Below are 25,292 nucleotides of genomic sequence, written 5' to 3' on the forward strand. Positions count from 1 at the left end.
GCCATTTTGTACAGTACAAGAAAATGCGCTCGTTGAATTACAGCTTTTTAATCAAATACATGTAACCATGTCACTTAAAGTACTCGCGAAAAGCAAGGGAAAAAAAACCCCAACACAATTGGAAGAGCACGATATTAAAACCAGCTGCCTGCTTACCCCCACCACAGTTAATAGTTTTTGAATGTTCTGAATGAGAGAGAAACCAGAGCCAAGCTCCACTTTCATGTCCATCTTTCTGATCAAACCCTGTCAGACGGGGGGAGCCGGGCAGCCTGGCACAGAGGTGGGGGATGTGGGAGAGCTGCACTCCCTTCTCCTGCCGCTTTGCCCATCCCTTTGGGCATTCTCCCCATGGCGATGGGATGTGGGAGACCACGGTCTTCCTGCAGGCAAAGCAGTGCTGCCTGACCAGGACCCAGCCTGGAGATGGTAGCACAGGTGGCCCAAGCTATGTGGAGGTGAGGGATGCTGCTCTGGGACATCACCACCATGTTCTGTGTCCCCTCCTGACCAAATTCAACCCAATTCTACCTCTTTATGCTTCTTCCTGTAAGTTGACATCACCGCTGGTTCCCCTGAGGCACTGCAGTACCGGCAGCATCCCCTCCTCTGAGCATGTCAGTGTGGTGTCACATCCTTGTGCCCTGTTCCCTTGGGACACACATGCCAAGACCACCTCAACGTCTGCCTCCGGCCTCGCTGGCCACCGACCCCCCTCCCAGCACAGCCTGCCAACCACCCGAGCTGTGTAGTTCCCCCACAACGTGGACCAATGCTCATTAAGCATGAGGCAGAGACCACCAAATATGTCAAAACACACTTAAAATTTATTGTTTCATACCATAAGTTTGAGTCTCTTGAACGCCGGCCAGTGTTTCTCCCTCTCTGCGATGGGGCCTATCTGCTGTCACTGACGCTTCGCGTATATGTATAGCCCGCTTGCTTGCTGGCTTTTTTTCCCTCCCCCTTCTTTCTTTAAATGCAAAATACAAACAATTGATGGAAAATGTACATTTGTTCCATATGGGACGGTCGGAGTGTGGAGAGGAGCCAGCAGAGGCATTTTTAGGCAGACTCCTCTCTCCAGCGGATGGCTGGATGGCTTCCCAGAACGGCCCCGCGCGGCCTGGCCTGACTCTCCTGACGAGGTTCAGAGGCTCTGTGACACTCCCACGTTGGTGGGGGGCACGTGATTCAGTTCCCTGAAGGGATCAACCCTCCTGGGCTGCTGAGCACAGGAGGAGGGAGATCTTTCAACCAAAACCACTGCAACATCCCGGAAGGGTTGAGCTCGGCTGCGCAGGAGGCGGTGGGGAAACTTGCTTTAGGACTTGCGTAGGAAGTTGAGTCAGGCTGGTTGGGTAGTGCGGGGTTAGGTAGGCTCAGCTGAGTTGGTTGGGTTGTGTTGAGTTATGTTGGGATAGGCTGATTGGGTCCTTGGGACACGTTACACTGGATTGAGTTTGGTTAGGTTGGGTTATGTTGGGTTGTGCTGGGCTGTGTTCGGTTGTGTAGGGTTGGGTGGATTGGGTGGGTTGGGTTAGGTCGTGCTCTATCAGTTGTATTGGGTTGTGCTGGGTTGTGTTGGGTTGTGTCGTGTTGGATTGGATTGGGTTAGGTGACCTCTGGAGAACAATCCCAACCCTTCCATGACCCTTTGGCCTCTGGGTACATCACAGCATTGCTGACTCACCTCAGGAGAGAAGCACAAAGTGGTTCTGACAGACATTGTGGGGCTCAGTCAGCTCAGAGCCAGTGAGAAGAAGAAGCCCCCAAACTCCCCCATGTCTCACACAATGAAAGCCCAACCTGCCTCCTTCACAGGCACCTGTCCTCCTCACAGGGTCCCTAGCACGGTGCTGGGTGAGCAGATGTTGGTGTGGGGCCTGGGCCTGGGGGGCAGAGGCTTGTGGTGGCCCTAAGGCAGGGGAAGGAATGTGAGGGTTGGTGGGGGCAATGCTGGAAGCTGAGGGGACACAACCAAAGATCCATGAGGGATGTAGAGGCTGAACTTAGCAGCAAGAAAAAAGCTAAAGGGTTTCAGGCTGTGCAAATTTCCCAGGGCACATTAAGGACTCCTTGCTGGCTTATTTTCTTTTCTTTTGCAAAACCTGTAACATTTATGATACCCCAACTCCTGTTCCCTGCAGGCAGCTGCCCTCCTCTGCCTGCAGAGAATTCCTGCTGCTGGGAGCAGAGCTGGGGAGGGCACTCAGCCTCACCCGAGTGTTCCTGCTGCCCGGCAGCTCTGGGCATGGCGCAGAGGAAGTGGGGCCTTTCCTGTCTGCAAGGAGCACTGAGATTTCCAAACATTTCCTTTCCCAAACTGAGCTGCAAAGAAGAAAGTTGGGGAAGGCTTGGGAACTTTGCTTCTGCTTGACCAGGAAAAGTTGTTCTGGGAACATTTGAAACCTTTCTTTGCATTTCAACCTTTTCCCTTCGGTTAACCTCCCACCACAGAGTGCTGTTACCTCTCCAAGGGCTTTGCCTTCTGTCTAAAAAAACTGGAAACTTTTTTTTTTTCCCCAATGCACTTTTTCTCGAGTCAGGAAATGTGTTGGAGCTGTTTCCCACAAACAGGTTTGGTTTTGATGAATTTTTTTCCTGGAAGAGGGGGGAAAAATATAAATCCCATCACTTGGTCTAGAGCAGCTGCCTGGTGCCGCAGCCAGGAACCGGCACCGGCAGCATCTTCCTTCTCCCACAGATGCCCCCACACCGAGCACCCAAAATACATGGACCAAGAGGCTCTAATTCCCTGTTCATCCCAGCGGGATGACTCCATCAAGGCTGTTGTGTCAATGTTCCTGCCTCGACGGTGAGCTCCGGGCTGGGATGGCTGGGGCTGCCCCGGAGGGGCCACTTGCCACCCTGTGCATCCTGCTTGCCCCCAGCTGTGCCGCAGCCTCAGCCTCGGGAACGGTGAGCCCGGAGCTGAGCTCTGCTGGGCTGGGCTGGCTGGCACATGAGGTTTTAATATTTGGGCGGGTGATGTCATCGAGTGCTCCGTAATGCCGTAAAAAATCCAGAAGGTCTATAAAGCTGATCCGTGAACCTCCAGCAGGACACACACACACACACACACACACAGAGGGGTGTGCACATGGATACGCACATGGATACGTGGACATGGACAAACACACGTGCACATGGATGGATGCACACATGGAGATACACACAGGGATGCACACACGCATGGATGCACCTACATGTGTGTACAGAGACATCTCCACAGACAGATGCATGCATGGATACATATGGAAGAACACATGGATACACATGGAAGAACACATGGATACACATGGAAGAACATGTGGATGCACGTGCAGGCTCAGACACACAAAGGGGCAACAAAAATGATGCACAAAAAGGGGCAGCACACACGTGCAGAGATGTGGCTACACACATGCACACACACCCCCACCCAGATCCAGGCATACGGATATCGAGGGATGTACACACACACAAATGCCTGCACACACGGATAGTGCACACAGGGATGGATGTGCACACGTGGATAGTGCACACAGGGATGGATGTGCACACATGGATAGTGCACACAGGGATGGATGTGCACACGTGGATTATGCACACAGGGATGGATGCGCACGTGGATGCACACAGGGATGGATGTGCACACACGGATAGTGCACACAGGGATGGATGTGCACACATGGATAGTGCACACAGGGATGGATGCGCACGTGGATGCACACAGGGATGGATGTGCACACACGGATAGTGCACACAGGGATGGATGCGCACGTGGATGCACACAGGGATGGATGTGCACACATGGATAGTGCACACAGGGATGGATGTGCACGTGGATGCACACAGGGATGCAGGTACACACGGGGGCTTGCACACCCGCTCACACTGATGCACACCAATGCTTGCACACGTACAGGTTTGCACATGGGATGCACACACAGTTGCACACATGGGTAGAATCCACTGCCCCACACCCCCAGGGGACACAGAGCAGATGCCACCTGCCCATAAAGCCCAGGTAGGACCTAGCATCGCCTCCCCCTCTCCCTGCACCCTGGGAAAGCCGGCAGCATGGGCTGTCAGGTTTTCCATTTACCTGTCAAGTACCTTCTCCGAATTTCTGCTGTAACGACCTGCTAAAAGCCCTTTGCTCCTCCTCCCCAGCCCAAAATCATCCGGCCCTGAGCTTTGGAGAGATTAAGTCATAAAAATCGGAAGGGGCTGTGCAGTAACAGCCCCAGCCTGAGCCATAACGGCAGTGAAATCATCCCCAAACTATGTCAGCTCCAGCCGTTTCCAGTCCCACGTCACACCTGAGCCACCGGCATGCAGTGAAAGAAAACACTGGGGGATGGTTTCCTGGCCCCAGAGTAGCTGTATGGGGACAGGGGCAGGGAAAAGATAAAAATAAAATGTATTTTAAAAATATATAAAAGTAACATACAAAATATTGAAAATATAAAAAAAATTAAATATACAAAAATATAAAAATAAAATCTAATGTATAACAATAATACAGATATACGTAGAACTAATATATAAGATACGAAACAAGATATAAAATTATAAAAAAAATATGTAAAATAAGTGGTGTGGGTAAAGCCCATCAAGGAGCACCCTTTCCAAATACAGTACCTCTACAAGGTTCAGCTGAGCCCTCTGCCCTCCTGGTGGAGCTGGATCACCCCCTGTGCCTACCAGTCTCACCAAATCGTGGATTTGGAGGGGGACAAATCCTGTCCTGGCCATGGCTAAACCATGATGCTGCAGCAGTGACACTGTGGAGAGGCACCTGCCCAAACCACTGCTGGGTCTCTACCAGCACAAAGAGGTTGGTTTGGGACACTTCTTGAAAAAGTTGATGTCAAAACAGTGAGTTTAGGTGAAAAAGGCTGTGTGGAACACCAAGTGATGGTAGGAGGTGGCATCCTTCAGAGTCTGGCACAGGTCTTTCTGCCTGCTGGTATCTGCTCTGTTTTTTTTTTTTTCCTCTCTCCTTTCTCTTCTCTTTTGTTTCCCTGTGACCTGGGGTAGGGCTGGTCAGTGAGGTGGGGCTTTCACAGTCGCTGTGGCTTCAACATGGTGCATCCTTGGTGCAGTTACGGATGAGAATGACCATCCATTGCAGCTTTTTTCCAGTATTTACTGGAGCCCCACAGCAGCATCCTGGGGCATGAATCACAGAGTGGGTTGGGCTGGAAAGGACCTTAAGGGTCATCAAGTTCTAACCCCCTGCCATGGGCAGGGACACTTTCCATTAGACCAGGTTGCTCCAAGCCCAATCCAACCTGACCTTGGACATTTTCAGGAATGGAACATCTGCAGCTTCTCCAGGCAACCTGTGCCCGTGCATCACCACCGTCTTTCTAAAGGCTTCTTGTATCTAATCTAAAATGACCCTCCTTCTGTTTAAAAACCAAGGAGAGCTGGCACAGCCTGAGCCATGGGGAAAGAAGGGAATTTCTGCTGCAGAAAAGTGACTTAACATTTGCTCCATGATGCGAGGACAGTGGCTCTCCCCAGCACGGCAGGGCAGCTGGGCAAGGACCGGCCTGCTCACCGCTGCTTTGAACCACAGGAAGTGACCGCATCCATGCCTGGAAGGTACCTGGAAGCTGAGGGCTGGAAAATAACTCAGGGCTTTCTTCTTTCCCCCCTCCCTCATCTCCTTCCTCCCAGGCTGCTTCGGGGAGCAGAGCGGGATGGAGCCCATAGCCGGCTGCTTCCTTTCATAGTCATCGGCGGCGGCACAGGATGCTTCTCATTTGGTGTTGTGTTTGTTTGCTGCAGCGCGGGTTCTGGCACCCGCCGGGCGCCCGCCAGCCCTCCCGTGTAGGTAGTGAGGTCATTTTTCCATGTATTCCCCCTTTTTACATACTGTATATGGAAAGACAATGAAGCGCCTTTGTGGCGTTCCATGGGAACGCGTCGCCAGCCCCCAGAGTGGTCCCGTTTATTAGCGCTTCACATTCAACAACAACAAAAAAAAGTGAGTCAGGATTGAGTCCTGTTAACACTAATGTGAATTTAATTTAGGAGAAGCTTGAAAATTAATGTCATTTGTTAAATATCCATTTCCCCTAAAAGGCAATTCTTTGCCAACAACAACAAAAATCCTCCTCTTCTATTCAATTTTTAAAATTTTTTTTTTTAAACAGCCTTTTTTGGTGATATCAGCCTGGTTTAAATCACTCGGTGCTCAAGGAACGGATGCCACCGGGTTTTAAGCAACAGATTGTTGTTTCTCCATTTCAAATTGAACAAAAAAACTCCCTGTAAATCATACAGTGATTCACAGGAGGGGGATGAAGCTCCAGCAAAGCACCAGCAGCTCTGAGCAGGATCCGGCTGGGCATGGTGATGGCTTGGCAAGACCCGCCACTGCTGGAGCCGGGAAGCAGCCAGTGAAGGCCAGGAGGAGGAAAGGCTCCAGTACACGGAGTTTTCTTCCATGAGAGAGAAGGTGTCGGAGCAGCCTGGCTCTATTTTTTGGGGGTTTCATGGGAAAACAGGCTGAGCCATGGGGACCGTGCATCGATGTGCTGCCAGCCTGCCAAAACAATGACCACACCAAGGCTCCTTTCAGAGGAGGATATCACATGTTTTATTATATTTTAATCTGAGAACAGCTGCTTTTCCTGCTGGGAGCATCTCCAGGCGGCACAGCGCGGTGCTGTGGGGTTACCACCAGAATCCCTTCCCATCCCATCCCATCCCATCCCATCCCATCCCATCCCATCCCGAGCCACCGTCCCGTGCCGAGCTGAGCAGAGCCGCACTCGCAGAGCCCGAGGCGGCTGACAGGGCGGGCGGGCGGCAGCTTGGAAATTAATACATTTGCCAGGTTGTCAAAACATTAATCAACGGATACAAAAATCTGGAAATGGTTGGGACAACATGTATTTGCGGAAAATATGTGTTCACACAACAAGCACACAAGATGGGAACAATTATATGAAGATGTTTTAATAATTAACCAGAATAAAACAGTTTGCTCTCCGTACAGTTCTAGACAATAAAAGTGTTTGCAGTCATATTTTTCTTTTGTACAAAATTCCAGTCAGTTGTTCCTCAATATTTACATTATCATTCCATTTTCACAAAATATCTCCTTTTTCCCCCACTTCCTTTTTTTTTTCTTTAAATCCAGCTTTGCTACATAAATGCTTTAGATCTCATGGATATCCCTTGATTTCTTTTAAAAAGTCTAATAAAAAAACCCAAAAGACATTAAATACCATTTTATATATAAAAATGCTTAGTAAAAATATAGTTTTGTTGCCCAATTAAAATATATTGCTGAGAATACAGTAAAAACTGTCCTAAAGCCCACCCCTAATGGGCGCCGACTCTTTAACAGCCCTGGCAAAGTCTTTCTAAAAGCTTTTCCCCCCTAGAAGTTTGCCTGTCGTTGGGTTAAATACTGGGGACAGGTCACTTTGGCTCATCCTGGTGTGATTGTTTCAGGCAGGATTTACTGGAACTGGCTTGAAAATGCCCCTTGGAGCTGGCGGGAGCTGGAGCTGTGCCCTGCCGAGGGCTGGAGTGGGGAGCACGGCGGGGAAAGGCGTCTATCTGTGTTATATAGTTATACGGTATATCAGTGAGTTCAGCATGGTCTGTCTCTAAAAAAATTTAAAAAAAAAATCAAAACAAAAAAGAACAAACAAGAAAGCGATGCATTTAATGAGATACTCTAAATATGATGGAGCTTGTGGTTAAAGGAGGATGGCTTTTTGTTTTTAGAGGAGAGTCGGGGCTCTCCTGGTGCGCGCATTGGATGGTGGGGTCAACCTAACCGGTGATGCAGGGGCTATAGTAAACAGCACTGCTGGCATCGGACAGGGCAGATATCAAACTGCTCTCCTCGCAGGAGATGCTTCTAGGAGTCACTTTGGACAGGGAGACATGGTAAGGGAGGCCCGAGGCTTCGGGACGAGTCCTGCTCATGTTCAAATACTGGTCAAACTCGTTGCGGTCAACGTCTGTCCAGAGCTCGGTTTGGTTCAAGTGATCCACGCTCTCCATGTGGTGGGCTTCAGGCGGGGGCGACAGCTGGCCCAGGTGGGCGGAAAGCCCATTCTGAGTTCCCGAGCACATCTGGTTGTAGTAAAGGCTGGAGGGATGGGGAGTCCTCATGGCGTCGGCCAAGTGTGAGGGGGTCTGCGCGTAGGGCACGGCCACGTCCCGCCCCATGCACTTCTCCTGGGGAAACTCCATCTGGTGATGGTGGTGGTAGCCGCGAAAGGGCATCATGTTGCAGTCATCCTGCATGTGTGGAGGGAAAAACGCCGGCTCGGTCTGTTCCAAGACATCCAAGGGAGACATCTCAGGAGTTGGCAAGCCATAGTTTTCAATATCCGACCCCATGGAGTGGAGTTCTCTGAAGTGGTTAAGTGGGGGAGGCTGGGGGTGGCCCGGCTGGCTGCCGCCATGGTGACTCATGCTGAAGTTGTCACTGCAAGGCTGGGAAAGGTTATGCAGGAGGATATTGGGTTCCATCCTCTTGATTTTCTTGGCTTGCTTCTTTCTCCTTGGGCGGTACTTGTAGTTGGGGTGATCCTGGAGATGCTGGATTCGCAGTCGCTCTGCCTCTTCCACGAAGGGACGCTTGTCGCTGGCGCTCAGCGCTTTCCACGATTGGCCTGGAAGAGGACAGAGAAGCTCTGTGAGAGCAGCTCAGCCACCTGGCACTGGCCAGGACATGGGGACACCCAGGGAGAGGCAGAGGGGTGAAGGGCTCCCGCAGACGGCTCGGTACCTGAGCGGGGTCTCACTGCTGGCACAAGAAAGGGCTGGGGAATGGGGTCCCAAGCCAGGCTGTTCCCTTGTCCCAGCAGAAGGCTTGGGCAGTGCCCAGCACTTCAGTGCTGTGGGACAATGGGAGTACATGGAATGGGAATCCCTCTGCCAGGGACAATGGGGGTACATGGAATGTGAACCCCTCTGCCAGGGCTGGGGATTCTGTCTCCCACTGCCCCTTGGTACAGTCCACAGTCCCTGCTTCCCCGCGTCCCGCATCCACAGCCCGCAGCCGTGCAGACCAAATCACCCATCCCAAAAACTCACAGCACCATATCCTGAATCCCATATCCCCACACCCCGCAGCCCCGTGTCTCTGCATCCTGCTGCTCTGTCTGGCCATATCCTGCTTCCCGTAGTCCCGCATCCTGCAGCTCCATTTACCCATATCCTGCTTCCCGTGTTCCCACATCCCGCATCCTACAGTCGTGCATCCCGCATCCTGCAGCCTGTATTCCCATATCCTGCATCCCTGCAGCTGTGTACCCCTCAGCCCTGTATCTCTGCATCCCACAGCCCTGTTTCCCTTCATCTTGCATACATGCAGCTCTGTATCCTCACATCCTCACATCCCACAGCCCCCTATTCCCACATCCTGTAACACCACATTCCACAGCCCGTGATCCCTGCAGCCCTGTATCCTTGCAACCTCAACTGGTAGCCCTTCATCCTACATCCCTAAAGCTTGTGTCCCGCTCCTCTTTAACCTTGCAGCTCATAGCCCTGCATGCCCCAGCTCTGTATCCCACAGCACCCCATCCTTGTATCCCAAGTCCTGCACCCCATACTCTTGTAGTCTGCATCCTGCAGTCCTATACCCTCGGAGCTGGGCTAGCAGAGCCCCATATCCTTGCATCCTATGTCCCGCTGCCTCATATCCATGCAGTCTGTATCCCACAGCCCTGGACTCTCACAGTGCGCATCCCAAATCCCTGTACCGCTTCATCCCACACTCCCAGCCCTGAATCCCAGCAGCGTATATCCCTCACTCTGTATTTCTTCATCCCGCTACCCCGGACCCCTGCAGTTCGCATCTTCAGCCCTGTATCCCTGCCTTGGACTATCAGAACCAAACCCACCTATCCCTACATCCCCAGCCCCGTACCCCGACATCCTGAGCTCTGTAACCCTGCATCCTGCAGCCCTGCATTCTTGCAGCCCACATCCCCAGACCTGTACCTCTGCATTCCCGTATTCCCAGTCCTGTACTTCCACATCCCTGTCTCCTCAGCTCGATACCCTCCCCATGCCACAACCCTGTACTCTTGCAGCTGGAATCCCCATCCCCATATCCCCATGTCCCTAGCTCTGTAAGCGTGCATCCCACAGCCCTGTACTCTTGCAGCCCGCATCCCCATCCTGCACCCCCGCGTCGCCGGCCCCGGAACGCAGCATCCCCGCATCCTTAGCTCCATATTCCCGCATCCCCAGCCCCCCAACCCCTCCTCCCGCTCCGCTCCCGCTCACCCAGCATCTTGCTGAGCACGGCGTTGTGCAGGTCGGGGTTCTGCTGCGCCAGTCGCTTGCGCTCATCCTTCGCCCAGACCATTGAAGGCGTTCATGGGCCGGCGGATGCGGGAGTCCTCGCGGCCTTGCCCTCGGGGCGGCCGGCCGGGGGGCTGTATCCATAGCCCGGCTCGGGGCTGGGCGTGCGGCTGGGGGCCGCGCCGGGGGCCGCGCCGCCGGAGCCGGGGCCGAAGGCGAAGGCCGGGCTCGGGGCTGGGCGTGCGGCTGGCGGGGGAGGCGGCTCCCGGGGGGCGCGGGAAGGCGAGCCCGGGCTCAACGGCCGGCACGGCGGCGGTGACCCATGAACAGTCGCCCCGGGGTTGCGATATCTCCTCTCGGCAGTAGTTAGACTCAGATATATTCATTCCAGCTGGACAGCACTTTGTGTCAGACCCGACCGGGTGCCGGAGAGAGAATCGGGTCCTGCCGCGTCCCACCGGGTCCAGCACCGCCGAGCAGCCGCCCGCCGTTCGCCTCCCTCGCCTGCCTTCGGGGGACTCGGGCTCGCCTGCGTTTGTTTGGTTTCTTTTCTTTTTTTTTTTTTCCTCTCTCTTTTTTTTTATTTTTTTCCCCCTTTCCCCCCAAAAAAAACTTTTGGGATGATGCTGGGCTGGAAGGGGCAAAATATAGCCGGGCTGGACCAATCAGCGGGGCGAGGGGAGGAGGAGGAGGAGGAGAGGGAGAGGAGGAGATGAGGGGGAGGAGGAGGAGGAGAAGGAGGAGGAGATGAGGGGGAGGAGGAGGAGGGAAGGGGGGCGTCCCCAGGCACCAGCAGGAAGAGCCACCCGGGGAGGGCCGAGCTGGGACCGGTGTGGACGCTGCTGCCCCGTTCCCTTCTGTCCAGGGAGGAGGGTTGTTAAATTTTTCTCTGACTTTTTTTTTTTTTCTTTCTTTCTTTCTTTCTTTCTTTCTTTCTTTCTTTCTTTCTTTCTTTCTTTCTTTCTTTCTTTCTTTCTTTCTTTCTTTCTTTCTTTCTTTCTTTCTTTCTTTCTTTCTTTCTTTCTTTCTTTCTTTCTTTCTTTCTTTCTTTCTTTCTTTCTTTCTTTCTTTCTCTCGGTCTTTCTTTATGTCTTCTTTGTGTGTTTTTGTTTTCTCTTTGCGAGGCCCTTTTCTGCTCCCTGTGCCCTGCCCTCGCCCCCCACCACCCGCGGTGCCGAGGCAGGGAAGCATTCAGCTTCGCCTGCCAGGCTGTGTGCAGGAGCACAGGGATGTTCTGGGCTCGGCGTTTATTTTTCTTACGACTGACTCCGTGTGTGTGTTTTGGCCAGCGTTCCCCATCCGGGGCTGGGAGCAGCCCTGGGGTGAAGGCAGGGGTGAGCCCTCTCCCCCCAGCAATTTTCTGTGGGAATTTCAGTGTCAGGCAAAGAAACTGCTCCTTGAGCTTAAGTGCCATTTACATGAAAAACGTTGTGTTTTCTAGGGACTGTGGAGGAATGGGGGGTTCAATGATCGTGGCTAAACCCAGCCTGTGGAGATGTTGGGGCTGGCACGGCTGTGCCATCACTGCACATCTTGGGCATGGCCGGGTACCCACAGCACGCTGCCATCAGCTGCCACAGCAAAGCAGCACCTCCCCTGCCACCAGGTCACTGCTCTGCTTGCTTGGCTGCCATCCAGCAGGAATTTGCAGTGCCAAGGGTCAGGCTAGGTGGTCTGAAAGTCCTTCCTGCCCTTGGCATGGGGAGTTATGAATTCTGTGGGATCCATTTGCAATCAAGGAGATTGGCTGGCACACTGTGCCTGCCCCCTAAAATCCCCGGGGCAACTGGGCTGACTTGAAAGAGATGTCCCAACTCTGGGTAGCTGCCCCCAAGACCTCTCTGGCTGTGGATATGCCCTAGACCCCAGCCTGAAATGTGAACCTCGGCATTAGGAAGACTCGGGGCACTGGGTTGCGAAAGAGCCCAGCTCCAGCCTCTCACAGCCATGCGGTATTGCATGCCATGGTTTCTGTGTGTCTGGAAGTGATTTGGACAAGCCAATCTGCTGTTAACCCTAAACAAAACAAAGGCCTCCAAAAAAAAAAATTTAAAAAAAATCATGTCTCACTTATTCTTCAATCATCAGCCAGGAGCGACAGAGGTTTCGGGCGAGATTTCCTTCACGTTCCTGGAGCTTCTTATTAAAATTCTGAAAGTGCAAATCAGCACCAGTCCACAGGAGAGCCCACACAGCTGCAAGGAGTCTCCTCTCCTCTCTCCCCCATCCAGAGGGAGCCAGAGCACTGCTCTGCCGGAGAAGCAGTCCCTGCCGCCATCCGCCATCCGGAGCAGAGCCCCTGGAGGCTTTGGCTCTTTGCCCCTGCCCTGGGAGAAGCAAGGTGGGTGCTGGGAGAACTGGGGACCCTCAAGCCAGGGCCTGTGGCTGCGTGTGGAGTGAAGTGAGCAGCCTTTGGGGCAGACAGTCTGGGCAGCTGGTGGGGACATCCCCCTTCTCCCAGGCTTCAGCCAAGCATGCGGTGCTTTCCCTGATCACATCCTCTCTGTGGCCTCCTCCATGGCCCTGGCAGAATCCATGGCCTCCAGGTGGGCTCAGAGTTGTCCTGGAGCTGGGGTTGGACTTGGTGCCACCAGCTGGCATTGGGGATGTGGTGGGTATGAGCTGCAGCAGGGTGGGAGTGGGGGCAACTCTGATTTTCCTAGCCCTGGAATGATGTTAAGTGCTGGGGCAAACCCTCCCCAGGGGAGGCAGAGCCTCGTGTCCTCCACGCTTGCTCTGTGCAGCCACTCCAGCCCTGGGCCTCCTCCACATGGCATGGCCATGGGCTCAGGATGCTCTCCCTGTTGCAGGGGGCAGAGATCAGGATGGTGCTGCTGTCCCTGCTACAGTGGGATAGTTTGGGAACTCCTGACCATGGAGCACAGCCGGGCACTTTGACCCTCAAGTTCACATGAAACCCAGCCTCACACTGGGTCTGCAAACCTGGTCTCACAGTGCATTTGCTGTTGGTTCTGCATCATTATGAAATCATTAAGAAAATAAAAAGGAAAAAAAAAGGAAAAAGATAGATAAAAGGGAGCAAATAGAAAGGAAAAAAAGGAATGGGGGGAAGAGCCATGGAGTGTGGCATGGTTTTTGGAGGAGACAGAGCAGAGAGGGGAAGGAGAGCTGCGAGGAGGATGGAGCAGTATGCAAAGCACTCAAAAATGCCTGGATGCAGAAATGCCTGGGTGCAAAGCACCCAACATATCCCTGGGCCAGCCTGGGAGGAGCCTGACTTCAAGCACAGTGCCACCCCACTTTGCTGCCCTCCCCCTCCCCACAGCCAGCACTGCAGAGCTTCACTCCAGAGAGCGAAAGCCCCCTCACCCAGGGGTGGGGTGAAGTTAGAGGGTCTGTGCCCGGCTCAGCTCTCCTGGGAGGTGGATAAAGCACTCCTTCCGCCCTGCTGCCCACAGGGCTGGAACGTGTGGTGCTGGTGACCCACTGGCTCCTCACCAGCCACATCTGCAGCCACAAGCAGGGAAGAAGCTCTGGGCATCCCTGGGCAGAGCCAGGATTGGTGCATGCCAGCTGAATGACCTCTCCCCATGCCCTCCTCGATGGCCTTGTAATCAGGCAAGCTGGACCCCAGTCCAGCAGACAGCCTCGGGAGTTGTGTATTTTTTAATTTATTTTTTTTCATTCCCTCCCCAGTTTTATTGAGCTGGCAGCTGGCTGACCCCACCTCGGCCCCTCGTTTCCCTTCCTAGCATCCCGCGCAGCCCAGCACCACACCTAGCAGAGGAAGCGTGGGCGGGACGGCCGCCTCTGCTCCCCAGCACAAAGGCATTTTCCCTCCCCGCCCCCAGCCCGCCCGCTCCCGGATTATTTCTCCCAACCAGGTCCAATGCCGAGCTCCCATCCAGCTAAAAATAGATGTGGCACCACCTGGATCATCCCAAGGGGCGTTGGGGATTTGAGGGCTCGAAGAGGGGCTGGTGGGGATGGGAAGAAGGGAAGACCGTGTTGTCAGCTGAGCTTGATGGTTATTGCTGCTGCTGCTGGCTGCAGGTTGGAGCAGTAGCCCCAGGCTGAGGCTGTGTGACCAAATCCAAGGGACTTGCCCCCAAAATTTGCATCCAGGTGACAGAGGTGGCAGGTGGATGCTGGCAGGACCCTTCAGCACAGCAGAAGCCAGGCTCCAAGCTGTGGTGGGAAAATTGCTTTGTATCCTCATTTTGCAGAGGGTGCAGGGCAGGGGCAGGGCCAGGATGGGTCCTTGGGCCTGGGTGCAAGTGCTGCACCCTCCTCTGGTGCCCAGCACTGCCCTCCCTCGCTCGCACAGACCAGCCTTGCCTCTAGATGTGTTCACACCACTAACTGATTAATCACCATACAATTACCAGCAGTGCGTGGCTGGTGCCGTTGTGTGTCCAACTGGATGAATGAGGTATTTCACAGGAAGGGATTTGTTATTAATTATAGCGAATAATTATCATTAGGCCACACCGGACATGCCCCCGGAGCAGTGCAGCCAGGTGGGATGTATGTGACCTACACCCACACCTGCCAAAGGAGATGGGGATCCTCGGGGTGGCCACGGGGAGTAGGGATGTTCCTCACACAGTTCGGGGGGACCTGTGGGGCATGGCCCAGGCTGGTGGCTCCCCCAGTGCCTTGAGAGGTGCCCCTGCACTGGCGGGTCCCGTGGGCTCCCTTGGGACTGGGGCTGCTCCAGCCTTGCTGGAACAAAGGCTTCCCAAAGAAAGGCGCTTCCTGGAGAGCAAAGGACTCAGGGTTGGGGCTGTCTGTGAGACCTGCTGGGAGGCTGAAGTCATCAGCTGGGAAATGCTGTGTTCTCCGGAGCCTCCCTTTCTCCAGGGTCCAACTCAGTGCTCAGTTTCCTCAGGCACAAATAGTTCAGTGGGTCAGGCAGAGCTGGAAAGTGCCGAGCAAGGCTGCTGGGGTTCAGCATCCGTGTCAGGAGCATCCTGGCTGCAGCCATGTGCCTGTACAAGGGTGGCAAATCCCCCGTGTCCCCAGGCAGGGACCAGACTCCCACCCAAGTGGGGGAGAGTGGGAGGTTGTGCCACTCCCAGTCCAGGGAATGCCCAGCTCAGCTGTTTTCTGCTCATGTGCTTTTTTTTTGGCTACCAGCTCCCTCTGACAAGTGAAGGGCACTGGGGACAGCAGGAAGGTGTCCTGGGCTACAGTGGCTCTCTGTCTGGGTGCTCACTACCACTCTACCTCGCTGCCAACTGCACCAGCAGGTCCCCAACAGCTGCGGGAGCTGAGCTGGGATCGCGGTGTGGGCTCAGTTGGCCGAGCCTGGCAATCAGACACCGCATCTGAGGAAGCAGAGAAAGTTGTCTTTATTTTCAGCTCTTTTCAATAACCAGAGGTCAGCCTTGTTTATACAGGATTATAACTGGAATGACAACAGCGATATCCATTGTGCGAGCAGCAAAACCCACAGCTAACCTGAAAAAGCTGTTTGCTCCGCATGGGTGCAGCCACTGCAGCCTCCTGGGCAATGGCCAGAGACCTTGGGCCTCCCCAGGGCTGTCCTGCCTCGCCTTCCTCTGCTTTTGCTCTGCCACAGCTCCTTCTGGCCCAGCCGACTCCCTGGTGATGCTCCCGCCATCAGCTCGGGGTGCCGCACTTCCAGCCACATCACCCTGTGTTTGCTCCCCAGGCTGCTCTCTGTGAAACCCCGGGTGAAGCCCTCACATCCCAAACATGAGCAGAACTGTTGCAAATCCCACCCATGGTGCTTATGGACACTAAATCCAGGGAAAGGCTTCGGCACAAGGAGATCAGAGCATGCTGGAATGCGCAGGGCACACGCTGCCCAGGGTCGCTTCCCTGGCAGCTGATTGCAGGAGCACTCGTTGCTTTAATACTGAGTTCCCATCACAGAGAGAGCCCATGCTTTTAGGAAGGAAAGTCTTACACTTCTACCAACTATTTCAAGACTCCCATAAACACATTTTTGGTTGAGCATTAATGAATTACCTCAATGCAGAGCTACTCATGCCAAATACATGAATACAGAGTGTAGAAAAGCCGCTGAGAAGCAGATTTGGCTGCCATTCAGCTGCTCCGATCGGCACAATTTCTCTTCTTGATTATAGCAAGAAAATGCTCCCTGCCTGTGGCACTGCATCCTCCCAGGAACAGGCAGCTGGCCGACAGTTGGGCTGTGCAGAGCGTAGGCATGCCGGGGTTATTCGCTGCTTCCATCGCTTGAGTTGGCAGAAAACACTGCTTGCTGGTGTCTGTGCAGGAGATGCAGCCAAGAACCGGGATCCTGCTCCCTCTGCATGCCCAGGCTGGCTGCCTCGGGATGCCTGACCTCCTTTCGGGTGCTGAGGAAAGGAAAACTGCAATTAGAAGGATTTCTGAGCCTGGATTTTTTGGGAGGTAGGTTGGAGCTGCCCATCTGTGGCCCTGCAGCATCACCACAACCAGGCCTGGAGGAGGAGGAGCCCTTTGCAGCATCCCTGGAAGTGACAACCTTCGCCAAAGCTTGCAGCCCACCCCATTGCACACAGGATCTTGTGGCCACTCCTGTGCTTCACCAAGGCTTTTGCCGCCCAGCAGAAAGAATGAGGATGTTGCTGAGAGAACCTCACCTCACACAGACAGGGAAATGCATGTGGAAGAGAGGAATTTTTGCTCAGAGTGGGGTAGATGCTGCTGTGGCTCCATGCCTCAGTTTCCCCATGTGTTGCACAGGGCATGGGGTGACCCAGCTTCTCCTTGGGCCCTTTAGAGACAACAATCTTCCCAGCAATGGGCAGGATGTATCTCTGATTGAGTGCTTCTATCTTTGGAGAGAATTATAATAATAATTACAATAATAATAATAATAACAACAACAATAACAACTAATAATAATTACAATAGTAACATTAAGAATAAAGAGAAGGACCTGAGAGCTTTCCCTCAGGTCCTTGCCAGCAGAGGAACAACTTTTGCTTTTAGGTGCTGCATTGGGGACATTAAGGGAAGGGAAAAGGGATGTGCTGCATTTGCAGCTGAAAACCTCAAGAACAGTGACATCCCTCCCATAAACTGGCCTAAAAATGAGATTTTAAAGCTTGCCACAGGCAGCATCGTTTTCTTTGCTTACTGATTTCAGAGCATCCTTTGTGCTGCAGCTCGGAAAGTGGCAGTGAAATCCCCCAGCAGCAGAGCTGGGGCTCAGGGATGCTGGGAGCAGTCATGGAGGGGTTCGGCACAGGGATGCAGGCTGGGATGGGGAGGACGGTGTGGACCCCAGGCTGTGCGATGCTGGGGATCCCCGCGCTGGCGGAGCGCAGGGGGCCGGGGCAGGAGGGAGGCGGCAGGGAAGGCTCCAAGGAAAGGCTTTGTTCGCGGGGCCAGCCGGGAGCGTGCGAGGGCCTCCGGGCTCCAGCGTTTCTCCTCCACTTCGCTCCTGCTGTGTGCGGGAGCCGAGCCAAGGTGGAGCACGGCGGGGTGGAGCGGGTCCCTGAGGAAGGCAGGGGACAAGGGATGGCCGTGCATTTGGCCCTTAAATTGCCTGGGAAAACAGCTCTGTCTTTCCATCTCCCCGCAGGGCTCTTCTCTCACCCAAGCTGAGGCTGTTTCCCAGGCTGCTTGCCCTGAACACCTCCACCTCTGCCCTTTGCCAACGACCCCTCTTCTTGGCCCATGGAGCCTGCGGATCTGGAAGCTCAGGGGAAGGATAAGGAAAGGCTCAGGACAGAATGGCCCTTCGTGGAGCGCTCGAGCTGGAGAAATAAGGTTAAAGGCTCTTATCTGATGGAGCTGCAGCCTTGCCAAAGCCTGTTGCTATCAGCTCGGGACACATGTGCTATTGGCAAAGCTTCGGGGACACAATAATACAAACAGTTTTCATTGTCGAGTCAACAATGATGGGAGAAGGAGCCTGGTGCTATTACTGGTATAAAAGGCACTGTAGGAAAGCTCAGGACAGGAGGATGCAGTCAGGATCAACAGCAGGGTTTAGCAGATTACAGTTATATTTGTATTCGGGAATGAGAAACCTTCCATCCCCAGTGGGCTGGAGCCAGAAGGATGGAGCCAGCGGTGGGGGTTTAGGCTGCAAGGAAAAACTCTTAGAGCAGCACTGGAAGCAGCTGCAGCAAAGTGCTGATGGCAGCGGGTTTGGACAAGGGCAGGTTTGCAGCTCCTCAGCCCAAGGTTGTGCTCTACTCGTGAAGAGTCACCCAGGGAAAAAACTCATGGCTGCAAGGCAAGGGAGGCGGGGCAGCAACAGCCCGAGGCTTGCACGATCCTCCACAGATTCACTACAAAGTCTGTTTATTTGGAAAAGCCAGAGTGTGCAGGGTGGATGGGTGACATGGCACACACTGTACCCAGACCCTGCTGTCGCTTGGGTAGATTTGAGGATGGTGAGGAGAAGGTTGGTGCCTCCACAGGGCTGGTGCATGGAGGCCAGGCAGTACCTGTGTGTTTCACAGCCATCCTTCCAGTACCTGTGTTGCTTCCCTCCACATTCATTCTCCTCAGCCTTTCTGGCCCCTGTCAATCTAAATAGGGCATTTTTGGAGAACACACACTCCCATGCCATCCCATACCCTCAGATGTGGATGGCAAGGTGATGGGGAGCATCACCCCTGTTGTGCCCATGGTAGTGAGGAAGAGGATGCAGGTTTGCCAGCTGTTGTGCCATGGTGGCAGGAGTCAAGCATCTATCTATCTATCTATCCATCTATCTATCTATCTATCTATCTCAGGCACAAAAGTCTCCCCACCATGGGGGGCCGTGGGAGGCTGAAAAGCTGGACAGGAGGTCAGGAAATTGTTGGCTAATGTCAGGGACCGAGTGGGGCCAGGGTGGCCATTCCCACCGGGAGCAATGATGTCAGGCGGTGGCCAGGGCCAGGAGGCAGGAAGCCCAACGCAGCCAGCGAGTCTGTCCTCCTTGGACTTCCCCATGTGTTTTCATGAACAATGCACCTCGTGTCAGGGACACTGTGAGGCAGGTCCTCCGTCACTTGGGTCACTGCAAGGCTCATCCTCCTGCACTGGGGACACCGTTGTGCTGTTCCAGGTGCTGCTCTTCGCTCATATGGGCTCTGGGATGGTGCTGGCGTTGCACCTTTTGCACAGGGATTTGGTGTGTCTGCTGCATCGCTGTGAGGTCTGGAGGTGATAGCTCTGCTGCTGTGTCCCGCTGCTTCCCTGGATGGCACATCTGGCCTTATGTGAAGGGCAGACAGGCTGGTGAGATCCAGAGGACGTGCTTGGAGAGAGGATGGCCATGCCAGCTGCTGGCCTTCTCCCACTTCCAGCTCAGCTGGGACAGGTTACATACCCTGCTTCAAGCATCCAGCCATGCCTGCTTGGGTGTCCAGATATTCCATCTGGAAGTTGAAAGAGCAATTACCCAAATGTGACAGGAAAGGCTCTGGCAGACTGAGACACTTAGGCAAGCTGTGAGATGTGGAAAAGCCTCTCCAGGCTGTGGGTCCCCACTGAGGTGAGGAGTATCCATGGCCCTGTCTCTACCCTCCCAGCCCAGGCAGCTGGGACTCAGTTTTGCATCTTGGCCCCTTTGTGAACTGAGAGGGCATTTAGAGCAGACAGGGGCTGCAAACAGGGTGGCTGGGACAGGGCATGACACCTGGTCACAAACACCAAGAGGGAGAGGGACTTCCTGAGGACAGCGACCTCATGGGTGGCCCCAAGGACTCGAGCTCGGCCTCTCCCTCCACCCCACCCAGCACAGGCTTGTTTTCGCAGAGGTGCCTTCGCGCTGGGGCTGCCGCAGGCTGCGTTTGCCAGCGGCTGGCAGCGATGGCTGTGCTGGTGCCGACAGGCCGGCTGGCATGCTTTCCCCCAGGGAGGCTTTAGCAGAAGGCTGTGCATTTCTGGGAATTGTGTTGGTTATTGTTCGAGCTGCAAGTGTGCGGCGCGCTGATGAGATCAGGGCTCGGTGCTCAGCGCTGGGGCAGTGGAGCCGCTGCAGAGCCGCTGATGGGGCGATAAGCGGGAGAAGGTTCTTTTCTGTGCTCCCATCGCTGCGGGGAGCAGAGGGCACGGCACAGCCCCGTGACCTGGCTCTGCTTGATGAAGGCAGTGAGGATGAAGGCAGTGAGGAGGGAACACGCTGCCTTCGCCCTCCGGCAAACCACGGCTGAACTGCTGAGGTTATTTCAGAGAAAAGGCCCCAGCCCTCCTCACTGAGCCTCTCCTTCCTCCCTCTCTACCCATCAATCCATGTCTCCAGCCCCTCTGAGGTCTAGACCCCAATCCTGTCTGCTCTGCCGCACGCTTACTCCTTTGCTGACAGGACACAGGTCCTGTTGATCCCAAACTCTGTGGGAGAAAGTATCAGAGCTCTGCTTGCAAAAGCACTGAGAGGAAGGGGCTGGGGGTTCAAATCCTTTGCAATCCTTTGCTGTGGCTGAGCTGAGAGGTGCCATGTTTGCCCATGAGAAGCCAACCATCCTCCTCCTCCTCAGGAGGATGTCTCCTTCCACACACAGTGGCTTTTGACACAGAGCAAGTCACGAGATCCCAAGGAGGTCAGACCTGCTGCCACAGAGGGGCACTGCCATCTGGAGAGCTTCCCACTGCCTGGGTCTGGAGATCGCACGGGTGAGCAGGGACAGCATAGGAAATGCTACATGGGAAAGCCCTGTGTGGGAGCCCAGGAGCCCCTGCCTTCCCACAGCAGACTTATCAAGGCACCAGTTCAGCGTGGTGCTTTCCATGGGCCAAAAGGGAAGTGCATACACACCAGACTTCTCGGGGTCAAGGATGCTGGGCAAGCAGTGAGAGGAGAGGCTGCAGGGGGCAAGGGAGGGAACCAGGGCGTGGGGAAGGAGACACAAATAGCAAAATGAATGGCTTGAACTTCCTATGTTTTATGGAGGTGAATAAAAGGAGACAGAGAGGGGGAGAGAAAGGAGACCCGAGTGCCTGCACAGACTCTCACGCTCACACATGCCAGCCCAGACCCCAGAAACTGCTGGTGGCTAGTGTGGGGTGGCAGCCTGCACCCACTTGGCTGGCACAGCTCTGGGCTGGCTGCTTGTCTGGCCCAGTGTCCCCTGGGGGCATCTCATGAAGCGTGACAGACTGCAGCTTAGCATTTATTCCTCTCCCTGTCATTATTATTTTGAACAGCTGCCAGTATAATTAAAATTGTTAGGAGGAAGAGGTTTAGGGAAAATCCAAAGTGTCTCAGAAGAGCATCTGCAAAGCTGGAGGTCCAAACTCCACCCTGGCACTCGCGATGAGCAGGGCTCATGGGAGCCATCATCTCCTCCGCATCCTCCCTTCCATGCTCCCCGCTTCTCAGGGTGGCAGAGGCTGGGCTACCACACAGGGTGGTCCTAGCCACATTCCCCTTGCAGCTGCTGCCTACTGTAGCCAAATTCTGCAGCCTTTCCTGGTGTAGGACTTGTCCCGGGAGGTCCAGATGGCAGTGTCCCCAGGCACGGGTGCTCACCTGCAGCTCCAGGACAGATGCAGTGGGGGGATGTAGGGAGTAAAGGACACGGAGTGACTGTGGGCTGCTCTTCCAGAATGGCACGGATGGATCCTGCAGTATCTCCTGGGAACCACGATGCTTTCTGCTGCGTTAGGAAGGCCTGTGCCACAAGACGAGGTATGGAGAGGCCCCTTGGCTCCTCAAAGGAGAAAACAGGATGGTGTGGAAGACAGAAATGTAAGTCACCATTCATGCCACATTCCTCAGGTTTCCTAAGTGTTTGAATGGAGGATTTGACTGCTTCAGGGTCAAATGTCCCCAGTGCTAGGGCTAGGAGATTAAGGACATCAGACAGCTGCAGCAAGGAGGGGAAGAAAAGGCAGATCCCTGCCTCCATTGCAGGGCTGGCGCAAGTGCATAGTTAGAGGATCCAAGTCAGGAGACCTCCAGCCAAGGCAGGCTCATGAGGGTGAAAAGGAGGGGAGACACATCAAAACCCCTCCCCCAAATTAGTGCTGCTCTGGCAAAGCCTATGGCAGCTGCTCCCACCTCCTGCTTCAGGGTCTTCCAGCTACTGATTGTTCTTCCCTGGATAGGGTCACTCATTACCAGCTCAGAGTCCAGTGTGTCACCCAGGACAGCCAGTCCTCCAAGCAGTCACCCAAGACTGAAGTCCTGAAGACCTGAGCACCCCTGAAGTTATGGGGTGTCTCAGGACAGAGCTTCCCTGGGGGTTTTGTGGTGGGTGGATGGACAAGGCAGGCCCAGGAGGGCCTCTCATCTCTGCTTTTTCCAAAAGTGGACCAGACCAAGCCTCTGGTGGTTGGGAGCAGAGAAAGGGTGGGGTTTGGTGGCTGATCTCCAAATGACTTGAACTTACTGGGGATACTGGAAGCAGGGAAAGCTCATCCAACTTGATCCAGCCCATTTGCTGTGTACAAATCTGCTGAGAGGCCCTTGGGAAATACAGTAGCCCAGTGGAAAAAACAGGTGAGATTTTGTAGGGTTTTATTTTGCAGGAAACTTCTCCTGGCTCTCCCAGCTCTGCCTGCCAAGGGCAGCTGCCAGCGAGGCACCACATACAGAGACTTTCAGGGTGTCTCTTGGTGTGCAGGGGTCAGCAAAAGCCCCCTCCCAGCCTCTCCCTGATGGACTCGCCCCTGCTCTGTTTTTAGCACATTCAAGTAGCTGCTTTCACAAGAGGTAAAAGAAAGTTCATGGATCCGTTGACAGATCACCCCAAGCGGGAATTTCTCTGGGAATTCCTGCAATAGCAGGTTGGCTCCCGCGGAGGTGGAGTTTCCTCTGGATCTACCTCCACCCAGGCTTGGGGAGCGCTCCGGCCACCGGCTCCACACTCGGAGGGCTGGGCTGAGCGACGCCACCGCTGCTTCCCAGCCAAGGTCAGCCAGAAACCCTCCCTGCTCTGCAAATGCCTGGCCTGTTGTGTCCTGTTAACCCTTGGGAAGAGCAGAGCCGCAGGCCAGCAGGGCACACAGGGGCAGGGGACATGCCTGGCAGGCACATGGGGCTGCAGGCGTGAGGATTTCGTGCCATTCTGTCCCTCGGGGACCCCCTGCCAAGCAGGCAGTGGTGGGGCCTGGGCGAGGCTGGTTGCCACCACAGGAGGCCAGGGCTGGCGGGGTGATGGCTCCTGCTCGAGGCAGGGAGCGACGGGGTGACGGCGCTCGGCATCAGTGACTCTGTGCTCTGGAATCTGAGACACGTCCTCGGCCATACTTGTGGTCAGGAACCATCTTTGCATTGCAGCGACACAAACCACACTCACAGTGGCAGCAGTGCTGCTCGAGCGTGTCTCTGACGCCAAGGACTGGCGGGACCCGACCCCACACACAGGACAGGCAGCTTCCCACTTCCAAGGACCTTCAGAAGGTCCCCTTGTTGGGACTTGTTTCCTCCTCCCTCACAGAGGTGGGCCTCTCCAAAATGGCACCCCCTGACTCCACAGCCAGACCCTGCCAAGGGCTGGAGGATTTCCAGGTGCTGCACAGACTCCAGACTGTGGGGTGGAGGGAACTCGCGTTGGCAAACATGGAGCCAAGCCAAAAAGTTTCAAGGTATCATGCCAGGGAGAGGGCCTGCGGCTCACATTTGGTCTGCGGCCACTTCTGCTGATTCAGGGATGAACTGATGCGTCTCACACATCCAGGGAGCAGCTCTTGCTCAAAGGGATCCCAGAGTTCCATGGTACTGCTATACAGAACAGCAAGCTGGCAGCTGTAGGTACCTAGTGGGCAGATTCAGGGGTCAGCCACCCTTCAGAGCTTTAGCACTGATCTTTTCAATACTTCTCTCTCTCAAAACCCATCTGGACGAGTTCCTGTGTCACCTGCTTTAGGTGACCCTGACTTTGAAGGGGGGTTGCATGATCTCCAAGCCCTTCAGTCCTACCAATTCTGTGATTCTGTGATTATGCCCTCAGTGATCCAGCTGCCCTAGGACAGAGCGCAGTTGGAGACGAGTGCTGCGAATTCTGGTTCCCAAGACCTGCTTGTGCATCCCGAGGCCACACGTAGCACATCCCCGTGCTTCCACATGATCTGCAGCCCCAACGGGGCAGGACGTGGCCGCTCTTTGCCAGCACAGTCAGGGCCCTCTCTGAAACATCAGCGCTTGGCGAGGGCTGTGCAGGCGGCTGTGCAGGAGGAGGCATGGAAGTTCTCCCTCTGCCAGGAACCAGCTGGAGGGAGCGTCAGCGCTCAGCAGCAGCTCCCGAGGGATGCGCTGCCCTCGCACAGTGTACGAGTGCCATCTACAGGGGGTCCAGCCTGGGCCCCCCCAAGCCATCCAGCCCCTCGCCACTGGTAACTGCTGTCCAGTCTGCAAGGCCGTACGAGGGGCACAGCCTCGGTTTATCCAGGGAGCGGCGTCAGCACTGCCCCGAGGGCTCAGCACAGCCACGGACAATGTCACAGAGTCACAAAATGGTTTGGGTTGGAAGGGGCCTGTAAAGCTCATCCTGTTCCAACCCATGGGCAGGGACACCTTTCACAACCCCAGGTTGCTTCAAGCCCCGTCCAGCCTGGCCATGAACACTTCCAGGGATGGAGCAGCCACAGCATCTCTGGGCACCCTGTGCCAGGGCCCCACCACCCTCACAGGGAAGAACTCCTTTCCAATAACCCTTCTAACCCTCCCCTCTGTCAGTGTCATTCCCCTTTGCTTTGCCACTCCAGGCCCTTGTCCATACCCCCCCTCTCCACTCTTTGAACCCCTTTAGGCAAGGGAAGAGGCTTTAAGGTCTCCCCGGAGCATTCTCCCGGCTGAATCCCGCAGCTCTCAGCCTGTCTCCACTGCAGAGGTGCTCATGATCGCCGTGGCCTCCTCCGGACCCGCTGTAGCAGTTTGGGACACGGCTGTTCCTGCCGTGTCCGGGCACAGCCCCGCGGGCGGGGACCGGGGGTCCCTCAGCCCCGGCACCGCTCCGAGCCCCCTCCGCGGGGTGAACCGCAGCCCCCACAGCGCCCCCGGCGGCCAGGCGGCACTGCGCGGGATGGGCGCGGGGCACGCTGGGAGATGAAGTCCCGCCCGTGGGCTGCGCTCCCGCAGGCGGCAGGTGGCGCCGGCGCCCCGAGGACTACAACTCCCGTCGTGT

At 55.0% G+C, this 25,292-nt stretch overlaps 1 protein-coding gene and 1 long non-coding RNA gene across 2 annotated transcripts; one reads left to right on the top strand and one right to left on the bottom strand.

Moving 5' to 3' along the window:
* Positions 1–6,870: 6,870 nt before the first annotated feature.
* Positions 6,871–10,886, bottom strand: SOX18 (SRY-box transcription factor 18). Its single transcript, XM_010397086.4, is given in 5 exon segments — positions 6,871–8,639; positions 10,264–10,345; positions 10,347–10,384; positions 10,387–10,501; positions 10,503–10,886. Coding segments are annotated over 5 exon segments (1,251 nt in total). The 5' UTR covers positions 10,668–10,886; the 3' UTR covers positions 6,871–7,788.
* A 1,504-nt stretch (positions 10,887–12,390) lies between these two features.
* Positions 12,391–22,051, top strand: LOC120411078. The gene is made up of 3 exons (XR_005603491.1): positions 12,391–12,622; positions 17,807–17,994; positions 21,771–22,051. It is a non-coding gene; the product is annotated as an uncharacterized LOC120411078 (long non-coding RNA).
* Positions 22,052–25,292: the final 3,241 nt, after the last annotated feature.

This window comes from Corvus cornix, chromosome 20 (assembly GCF_000738735.6).
Source record: "Corvus cornix cornix isolate S_Up_H32 chromosome 20, ASM73873v5, whole genome shotgun sequence".
NCBI lineage: Eukaryota > Metazoa > Chordata > Aves > Passeriformes > Corvidae > Corvus > Corvus cornix.